Here is a 10,714-nt window from a genome sequence, read left to right on the forward strand (position 1 = left end):
GCCGCCGTGCCCGCGCCCGGCGCCGGCCGTGCCGGGGCCGCCCCCAGGGTCCCGCAAAGCCGCGTTGATGATGTTGTGGCTCTGCTCCCAGCTGCAGTTCTGGAGGGCGCCGGGGCAGCGCTTCTGCTGCAGCGGGGTCTGCTCCGGCGTGGGCAGCACCCCCGAGTCCAGGTCGTGCTGGGCCACCTTGCCCAGCTCCTTGGGCCACCCGTTGGGCATCAGCGGGGCCAGCAGGGCGCCGCGCGCCCGCCGCTCGCCCAGCCGGCTGACGCTTACCACCGACTCACTGTGCGCCAGGATCGTCTCCTTGTCCTTGCGCCGCGCCAGCTCCTTGCGGTCGCGGTGCCCGATGAACCAGCACACGCTGAAGCCGGAGATGACGGCGCCGATCACGAAGGCGGCCACCGACGAGATCACCAGCAGGTTCACCGACACCAGCCCGTCCGGCTCGTCCACGAAGCTCTCGGTCACCAGCCCTGCGCGGCGGGGACGCGTCAGGGGACCCGCGGGGGGGGGCCGGCGCCGCGTCCCCGGGTCCCCTCCCGGCCCCGCACTCACCCTCGCACTCGCCCAGGTGGGACGTGCTGCCGCCGGCGATGTCCTGCTCGAAGGACGCCCTGGGGGTGTAAATTAGGGGGGCGTCAGAGGGTCCCAAATGGCCTGGGAGAGTCTCCCAGGTCCCTTCGGTGAGCTGTGAGTCTGTGGGGGCTCAGTGGTTGGGGGTTTTGGGAGCCGAGGCTCTCTGGGGACCCCACTGTCCCCCCTCCGTGTCTCCCAGTGTCCCCCAGGCCTGGCAGAGTTACCTGGGACTGGGCTCCAGGAAGACACAGGAGCCCTCAGATGTCCAGCCACAGTAGGGATCCCGGCTCCCGAGGCAGTTCCTGGTGGGGAGCAGAGACATTGGGATCAGTCCTGATGGGGGGGGACACAAGACCCTGGCCCCCACAAGGGACCCCGCACTGTGCTGTGCCTCGGTGTCCCCAGCCGTGCTCCCGGCCATGCCGAGCCCATCCCAGCCAGATCCCGGCATGGGGTGAATTCCTGGGAGACGTGAAGGTGACATGAACCCCCCCCAGGCAGCCCTGCCCCGCCCCGGGCACACTCACTTCATGCAGCCCGAGTGCTGCTGGCAGCGAGCCACGGGCACCCTGGCCACGCACGGGGGGAAGGCCAGGAGCAGGGACCCCGCTGCCTTGTCCAGCTCCAGCCCCAGGAGCCGCCGCTCGTCCTCCGTGTCCCGGCCACACCTGGGGACAGGACAGAGCTCAGCGTGGTCCGTGGGGCCCACCATGGATCTGGGCCCAGCTAAGGCTGGGCCACAGAAGGTTGTGTCACTCATTCCCCCACCCTGTTCCTCCCCCCACCCTTGCATCTGTCTGACCCATCGTCTCCATCCATCCCTCCCTCCCTCCCTCCCTCCCTCCATCCATCCATCCCATCATCTCCAACCACATCATTCCCCCTCCCGGTCACCTTGCAACTGTCAATCAATCCCTCCCTAAACATCACACCCACCCACCCATCTATCCATGAAAACGCCCCCATCCATCCAACTCTCTAACTGCTCACCCACCTGCCCATCCAATGACTCCATCATCCATCCATCCATCCATCCATCCATCTATCCATCCATCCACCCATTCACCCCTCCCTCCCTCCATCCCTCCATCCATCCATTCACTCATCCATCCATCCATTCATCCCTACATCCAACCATCCACTCATCCCTCCCTCCGTCCCTCCCTCCATCCCCTCATCCACCCATCCACCCATCCACTCATCCATCCATCCATCCCTCCCTCCCTCCCTCCCTCCCTCCATCCATCCCTCCCTCCCTTCCTCCCTCCATCCCTCCACCCACTTGTCCATCCCTCCACACCTCCACCACTCTGACCACCCCCCCCCAAGTCTCCCAGCTCCCTGTCCCCCCTCCCAGCTCCCACCTCCCGGGCTGGTAGGTCTCAAACTCCTCCAGGAAGACGCTCTGGCTGCCGGGGGCGGTGGCCGTGGTGGCGCTGGTGGCGTTGGGCAGGATGAGGAACTTGAGGACGGTGCCGGTGCTGGAGCCCAGGAACACCACGGTGTGGTTGCCCCACGGCCCCGCCGCCGTGTCCACCACGATCCTGCGGAGCTGGTACCTGTGGGGTGGGGACAGGGCGGGGCTGGGGGTGGGTGGGAATGTCCCCAGGGAGGGACAGGGTGTGGCTGTCCCAGGGTGGGGAGTCCCCAGGGGGTGTGAGGGGCTGTGAGGATCCCAGAAGGAAACAAGTCCAGATCCTGGCCAGGACCCAGCCAGACCCATCCCACATGCTACTTAGGATCCTGCCCACATCGTGCCTGGATATAGCCTGGATTCCACCCAGATCCCGGCTGGCATCCAGCTCAGATCCCACTAAGGAACCAGCCCAGATCCTCCTCAAGCACTCAGCAGGATCCCAGCTGGTCCCCAGCCCGCATTCCAGCCCCACATCCCTGCTCCCAACCTTGTGTCCCCATCCCCATATACCCATTCCCATCCCTGTATCCCCATCCCCATCCCACATTCCAAACCCCATTCTCATTCCTGTATCCCTGTCCCCATCCCACGTCCCCATCATCATTCCCTTTTTGTATCCCTGTTCCCATCCCATGTCACTATTCCCATCCCATGTCCCCGTTCCCATCCCATGTCCCCATTCCCATCCCCATGTGTCCCTATTCCCATTCCCGCCCCATGTCCTCATCCCCATTTCCATCTCTGTATCCCTGTCCACATCCAGTGTTCCCGTTCCCATTCCCACCCTATGTCCCTATTCCCATCCCATGTCCCCATTCCCATTCCTGTATCCCCATCCCTATTCCCATCCCTGTATCCTGATCCCCATCCCGTGTTCCCATCCCCACCCCGTGTCCCCATTCCCACTCCCATTCCCTGTCCCTGTCCCCATTCCTGCTCTCCCCCGCCTGCCCTGCCGGCAGGAGCCGCGGCCCGAGAGCTCCGCTTGATTAATTCCCCATCAAGCAGCAATTAAGGCAGATTTAATTAGGACGAGACAATCTCGGCTGCAAAGTGCAGGAGATTTATCAGCTCTGCCGGGGCTCCCGGCGCTGGCACACGCGGGCCGGGGCAGCGAGGGAGGCTCCGGACCAGCATTCCCAGTCCCCCCTCGGGGCTTCCCCAGCTCCCCCAGCATTCCCAGTCCCTCCTCAGGGCTTCCCCAGTGCCCCCAGCGTTCCCAGGCCCCCCAGCATTCCCACTCCCCCCTCGGGGCTTCCCCAGCTCCCCCAACATTCCCAGTCCCCCCTCAGGGCTTCCCCGGGCACCCACCGGCTCATGGTGCGGAGGATCCAGGGCGCGTTCCCCAGGGCCGGCACCGCCTCGTCCATCAGCGGGTGTGTCTTGACGAAGTTGAGGATCTCGTCGGGGAAGGCGCTGGAGGAGTTGTAGCGCATCCCCGGGGCCGCGCAGCACCCGGGCCTGCGGGAGGGGCAGGGGCAGGGATGGGGACACGGCCCAGGGATGGTGACACGGCTCAGGGACAGCAGCCACAGCGCCACGCTGGCCCTGTCCCCAGCCTGTCCCAAACCCGCCTGGTACTGGCCATGGTTATCACCATCCCTGTCCTCATACCTGTCCCTGTCCCTGTCCCCAGCCCTGTCTCCATCCCTGTCCCTGTCCCCATCCCTGTCCCTGTCCCCAGCCCTGTCCCCATTCCTGTCCCTGTCCACATCCCTGTCCCCATCCCCATCCCTGATCGCAGGGATCCCATCACTCCCGTTGCTTCCCTTTCTCCCTGCAGGTCCCAGCCCTGGCCCCAAGCCCTCTGTCCCTCCTGCCTGTCCCCATCCCTGCCCCCATCCTCATCCCTGTCCCTGCCCCATCCCTGTCCCCATCCCTGTCCCTGTCCCCATCCCTGTCCCCATCCCTGTCCCCATCCCTGTCCTCATCCCCGATCACAGCGATCCCATCACTCCCGTTGCTTCCATTTCTCCCCGTGGTCCCCAGCCCTGGCTGTCCCTGTCCCCAACCCCTCCATCCCTTCCTGCCTGTCCCCATCCCCATCCCCTCACCGCGGCTTTGGCACCATGTCCTCGGGCACGGGCGTCCAGATGGACTCGGGCGACTTCTGCTCGCGGAACCGGCCCTCGAACACCGCGGCCACCTGGGCCATGTCGAAGGCGCAGACGGCCGAGCCGGGAATGCTGCGGGGACACGGGATGAGCATCCCAACCCCTCCCACGTCCCCCACGCCCCCCACATCTCCCAGGAGCCCCGAGGGGGTCTCCGCGGGGGCACCGGAGCCTCCGACCTGTTGGCGGGCGTGGAGAAGACGGCGAGGACCACGGGGCGCCCGTCCAGCTCCAGGATGTCCGTCACGGCCTGGATGACGTTGAAGTAGAAGTGGGAGTCGCCCGGCACGGAGCAGTTGAGCCGGGCCTTGAGGAAGGAGGTCCACTGCTTCTCCAGCACCCGCTGGGAGCCCCCCATGTCGTTCTTGCACACCCGGGCCACCCGCGACACCACCACCTGCGGGGTTAGGGTTAGGGTCATCTCCCCGTCCCCACCCCAACCACCATCTCCACATCCCTGTTCCCACCCTGACTGGGATTACAGCACGGTTTGGGTCGGAAAGGACCTTAAAGACCACCAATTCCAGGTGGGATGTGTGTCCCACCTTCTCCAGGTAGTTGAACTCCATGGCGATCTCCCGGAAGAAGAAGTAGACGTGGCTCCTCCACTCCACGGCGTGCACGAAGTAGGGCTCTGTGGGGACAGCGGGGGTTGGGTTCCAAATTTTAGTTATGAGAAAAGAAACACTCGGTTTAGACAGAAAACCTTGAGTCACAGAAGCTGGGGCAAAAAACCCCTTTTTAAGTAACTTCATCGCTGTGGATTCTTCCTGCCCCCTCCAGCACAATGGAAGAGACTCCTGGCATGATGTTATCACCCAAGCCAGAGAGACCATACCCTGATTGGATCGACCTATGCAGAAGACCCATTGTGTTTTATCTCTCCTTTTGTGTTTACCTGTCCCCGCTGTAAAATTCCCCAAGTTAAAGTGGGTTTCTCCCCATGAGGTAATTCCTAAGACCCCCAAGATTTGTCAAACCTCATCTCTGGAAAGTCCCCCAATTGTAACAGAACGAATATGCAAGCCCCCTGTTGAATATGTGGACCACGAACCCCCTTAAATACCCTTTAAATACTCTTTAAATGCCCTTTAAATACTCTTTAAAAAGTTGTGAACACAACAAAGGATTCCACTTTTCTGCCTCCCCCGGGGTCGTGATGGCTCATTGACCTTGGCGAGCGGGGTCAGGGCGGGGGGACAGGGGTCGTGCGACACGTCCCGGGGTGGGGACACCCACCTTTGAACCACTTGGAGTCGTGTTTGACGGTGCGCAGGGTGGGGCTGTCCCCGAGGCTGCGGTAGATGACGGCGTCGATGGCCAGGAAATCCGTCACTGTGGCCGTGAAGAGCATCCCCCCTGCGCGGGAGGGGGGTCAGAAGGGCCAGGAGGGGACACCACGCCCGCGGTGACACCCCCGGGGCCGGCACCGACCTGTGAACAGGGCCACGTTGGCGTGTTTGGGGTCGTAGGGACACCGGGCCATGCCGCTGATGTTGTCCCCGACGGGCTCCAGCGTGTCCATCTGCGGGGGGGGGGACATGGGATGTGAGGACACACCCGGGCACGGGGGAGACCCCCGGGGGTTCCCATCCCAACAGGGAGTTGGCACAGATGGGGTTGAAGGTGTTGGTGCCGCAGCCTCTTCCCATGGGTGCCCCCCTCCTGCCCTCACACCAAAGCACCCCAAACCCCTCTACCGTGGGTTTCCCCTCTTTCCTTAACCCCAAAGCACCCCAAGTTAAACCCCTCCCCATGAGTGCCTCCCTTCTGCCTTCACCCCAAAACCCCTCTCCCATGGGTGTCCCCTTTTTCCTTAACCCCAAAGCACTCCAAAACCACCTTCCCATGGGTTTCCATCTCCTGCCTTCACCCCAAAATCCCCTTCCCATCGGTGTCCTCCTCATGTCTTCATCCCAAAACCCCTCTCCCATGAGTGCCCCTTTTTCATTAACCCCAAAGCACCCCAAAATCACCTTCCCATGTGTGTCCCCCTCCTGCCTTCACCCCAAAAGCACCCTTTCCATGGGTTTCCCTCTCCTGTCTTCACACCAAAATCCCCTTCCCATCCATGTCCTCCTCATGTCTTCATCCCCAAACCCCTCTGCCATGGATGCCCCCTTTTTTGTTAACCCCAAAACCACATTCCCACATGTGTCCCCCTGACCTTCACCCCAAAACCACCCTTCCCGTGTGTGTCCCCCTCCTGCCTTCACCCCAAAAGCCCCCTTCCCGTGGCTGCCCCCCCTCTCCTCGCCCCCCAAGGCCCCCTCCCGGGGGGTTCCCATTCCTGGGGGGTTCCCATTCCCGGGGGGTTCCCATTCCCAGGGGGTTCCCGTTCCCGGTGGGTTCCCATTCCCAGGGGGGGCTCACGCTGTAGTTGGCGCAGACGGGGTTGAAGGCGTTGGTGCCGCACACGAACAGGAGGCTCTCGTTCCTCACCAGCAGAACCTTCACGAAGTTCCGACACTCTGCCTGCGCCGGGGGAGGGGGCACCGTCACCCCTCGGGACCCCCCCGAGCCCCCCCAACCCCACTCAGACCCCCCTCGCCGGGAGGGGAGGGAAGGGGGGGGATGTTCTCATCATTTCATGGGATTTGCGAAGAATTAATTACCGACCTAATTAAGCGGCCGATAAATCAGAGGCTGGCTGGCTGGGAGGGGAGAGGGGAGTGGGACAGCGGGGAGGGGACGGGGCGGCCTCGCCCGTGTCACGGGGGGGGGCACAGAGGGCGCTCAGCCCCCCCAGAAGGGTCGCAGCCCCCCCGTACCTCGTGCTTCCCCTTCATCCGGCAGATGCTGATGTCGTGCTGGTTCGAGCGCCACGTCAGCTTCTGGGGGGGTGGGAAACCAGCGTGGAGGAGCTGGTGGCACCCCCCAGAACCCCCTTGGCACCCCCCGAGACCCCCCGGGACCCCCTGAGACACCCCCCCCTCCCCAGCACTTACCCGGTGGTAGCGCAGCTCCCCCGCCCCGCTGGGCTCCAGGCTCACCCGGTACACGTTGTCCCTGGGGAGGGGGACACCGGTGTCACCACCCCCCCTGTTGGGATGTGCCCCCCCCAGCCAGGGGTGCAGGATCCCCCCCCAGGAAGGTTTTGGGGCGCTGGGGTGGGCTCTGAGCACCCCCAGGGTAAGGGCAGCCCCTCTGAAGCCCCACAAACACCCCATGGTAGGTTTTGGGGTACTGGGGTGGGCAGTGAGCATCACCAGAGTAAGGACGGTCCCACTGGAACCCCCCAAACACCCCATGACAGATTTTGGGGGGTCCCGGGGCAGGTGACACAGCAAAGAGGGTTTGGGGTGCCCACCCCCGTGCAAGGGAGGTTTTGGGGTGCTGGGATGGGCTCTGAGCACCCCCAGGGTAAGGACAGCCCCATTGGAACCTCACAAATACCCCATGGTAGGTTTTGGGGTGCTTGGGTGGGAAATAAGCATCCCAAGGGTAAGGGAAGCCCCATTGGAACCTCACAAACAACCCGTGGCAGATTTTGGGGTGCCCTGGGGCAGGTAGTGGGGTTTTCCCCAGCCAAGAGGGTTTGGGGTGTCCCCTGCTGTGCAGGGGAGGTTTGGGGGGGCTGGTTCTCACCTTTCCCCGATGAAGAGGGTCCTGTTGACCTTGAGGATGCGCTGGATGTTGAGGCGCTGGGGGATCCCCCCCTCGGGCCCCCCCAGGCGGCTGCTGCCATGCCCCACAAACACGGGGTAGTGTTTGACATCTGGGGGAGCACAGGGAGGTCACACGGGGCCAGGACACCCCCACACAGCCCAGGAGACCCATGGGGGCACCTCTCTCCTACCTTCACCCCAAAACCCCTGTCCCTGGGTGCCCCTCTCCCGCCTTCACCCCAAAGATGCCCTCCATTGGTTCCCCGTCCTGCTTCACCCCAAAGGATCCCAAAGCACCCTAAAAACCCATCCCTTGGGTGCCTCCCTCCTACCTTCACCCTAAAGTGCCCCAAAACCTCTCCATGGGTACCCCTCAAGAGAACCCCAAAACCCAGCCCTGCCCATGGGTGTCCCCCCTCCTGCCTTCACCCCAAAGCACCAGAAAGCACCACAAAACCCCCTCCTATGGGTGTCCCCCTCCTGCCTTCACCCCAAAACCCCCTCCTGTGGATTGCCCCTTCACCCCAAAACACCCCTAAGCACCACAAACCCTCCTCCCATGAGTGTCCCCCTCCTGCCTTCACCCCAAAATATCCCAAAATCCCCTCAGCGGGTTCCTCCTCCTCCCTTCACCCCAGACCACCCCAAACCCCTTCCCCTCCCCGTACCCCCCTTGCCCCGGGGGGGCACTCACAGTCCAGGGGGGCCACGGAGATGGGCCCGGGCTCCTCGGGGAAGGTGGCCCACGCCATCCTCTCAGCCACCACCAGCAGCAGGAGCAGGAGCAGGGGGACACGGGCTGGTGGCCCCATGGTGGCCCCCGCCCCGGGTGGGACCTGCGGGCACGGGCAGGGCTGGGAGGGGCGGCTCCCACCCGGATCCCGGGGGTCCTCCCCCACCCCGGAGACCCCAAACACACCCCCCGGGGCTGGGGGGTGAGGGGTGACCCTGGGGGATGTGTCCCTTCCCAGGGGAAGTTCCAAACATGCTGGGAAAAGTGGGAAAAGCGGCCTCCAGGCCCCCCCCTGAGTCCTCCCGGTGCCCGCCTGGCTCCATGCTGGGGACACTGGGGACACTGGGGACACTGGGACCAGACTGGGGCCTTACTGGTGGCTTCTCACCGGCAGTGCTGGTGTCATGGCAGGGCTGGGGACATGGGGATGTGGGGATGTGGGGACATGGGCACATGGGGACGAGGACACAGGGACATGGGGATGTGGGGACACAGGGACAGGGAGACGTGGGGATATGGGGACACGGGGACATGGAGATGAGGACACAGGGACAGGGGAACACAGGGACAGGGAGTCAAGAGGACACGGGGACACAGGGACATGAGGACAGGCAGATGTGGAGATGTGGAGACATGGAGATGTAGGGACATGGGGACACAGAGACTTGGGGACTTGGGGACAAAGGGACATGGGGACATGAGGACAGGCTTATATGGAGACATGGGGACATGGGGGCATGAGAATGAGGACACAGGGACAGGGGGACATGAGGACATGGGGATATGGGGACATGGGGACATAGAGATTTGGGGATAAAGGGACATGGGGACATGAGGATGAGGACACAGGGACATGGAAACATGAGGACATGGACACAGGGACATGAGGACAGGCAGATGTGGAGATGTGGGGACACAGGGACACGGGGATGTAGGGACACGGGGATGTGGGGACACGGGGACATGGAAACATGAGGACATGTGGACACAGGGACATGGGAACACGGAAACATGAGGATATGGAGACACGGGGACATGGGAACACAGGGACAGGGGGACACAGGGACATGAGATGGGGGACACAGGGACAACAGGAACAGGGGAACACAGGGACGTGGGGACAAGAGGGAAACCAGAGAGACTCTTCCCCACCCAAAATGCCACTGGGATGGCCTGGAAAATCCTCCGGGACACATCAGAGCTCCACGTGCCACTGCATCCCCCACCCGGCCAGCCCCAGTGCCACCATCCCCCTCTGTGCTGGGCCACCATCCCCACCCTGTCACTGGCCCCGGGGGCTGGGGCCGGGCTGGGTAATTAGCAGCGGGCAGGGAATTAATTGATCATTAATTCCACGGGCACAGGAACGATCGAAGCGTCGCCCTCCCGGTGCCACATCCCCCGTGGGGACCGGGATGGTGACATTGGGTGGGGCTGGGGGACAGAGACACTCATCCCCAGCCCCTCTGTGGTGTCACCAGCCCCAGGTAAGACCTGGCACTGTCCCCCTCCAGGTGCCCTCTGCGGTGCCACAGCCCCTGGGGACATTGGATGCCACCCCTGCTGTGTCACAGCCCTTGGGGAGGATGTGTCCCCAGGGGCACCTGGCCCCAATGTCACAGCCCTTGGGGACAACTGATCCCATCCCCACATTGTCACAACCCCTGGGGACAACGGATCCCCAGAGTGTCACAGCCACAGGAACCCCCAACCCTGTCCCCACAATCTCAGGGACATCCAACCCTGGCCCCACAAGTGTCACAGCCGCAGGGACACCAACCCCGTCCCCACGGTGTCACAGCCCCTGGGGACAACTGACTCCATCTCCAGGGTGTCACAGCCCCTGGGACACCCAACCCTGTCCCCAGGGTGTCACAGCCACAGGGACATCCAACTTTGTCCCCACGGTGTCCCCAAGAAGCAGGAAATGAGCCGTTTGTCACCCACCTCACGTGAAAGCCACCAAATTTAAGGTCCCCAAGCGCCGGAGGGGGGGGGGGGAAGGGGGTACCCCAAAAAATCCACCCGAGGGAAGGGCAGTGCCCGTCAGCCACCTGGGAATTCGGGTGGGATCTGGGGAGGGGGCAGGGCGGGGGTCGCGTCGCTGCCTCGGGGGCCCGTAACCCCGAGCGGGGGGTCCGGTGTCACCGTCCCCCAGCCCGCGCGGGGACAGCGAGCGGGCACAGGGTAACCGGAGCCTCCGGCGCCATAAATGCCCGCGATTGTGCGGGAAAAGAAAAGGCAGCGGGAAAGAGGGGGGCGC

At 63.7% G+C, this 10,714-nt stretch overlaps 1 protein-coding gene across 1 annotated transcript; it reads right to left on the reverse strand.

The window, feature by feature from the left end:
- Window positions 1–3: 3 nt before the first annotated feature.
- SEMA6B (semaphorin 6B) lies at window positions 4–8,574 on the reverse strand (the record flags this gene model as incomplete). The annotated part of the gene is made up of 16 exons (XM_027701431.1): window positions 8,413–8,574; window positions 7,699–7,828; window positions 7,059–7,119; window positions 6,882–6,944; window positions 6,484–6,585; window positions 5,545–5,635; window positions 5,350–5,469; window positions 4,656–4,744; window positions 4,290–4,507; window positions 4,051–4,182; window positions 3,308–3,457; window positions 1,944–2,138; window positions 1,107–1,247; window positions 804–881; window positions 559–617; window positions 4–476 (listed from the first exon to the last, which is right to left on the reverse strand). Coding segments are annotated over exons 1-16 (2,220 nt in total), but the record flags the coding sequence as incomplete, so codon positions are not given.
- Window positions 8,575–10,714: the final 2,140 nt, after the last annotated feature.

This window comes from Neopelma chrysocephalum, unplaced genomic scaffold, assembly GCF_003984885.1.
Source record: "Neopelma chrysocephalum unplaced genomic scaffold, ASM398488v2 Primary Assembly neopelma1_156, whole genome shotgun sequence".
NCBI lineage: Eukaryota > Metazoa > Chordata > Aves > Passeriformes > Pipridae > Neopelma > Neopelma chrysocephalum.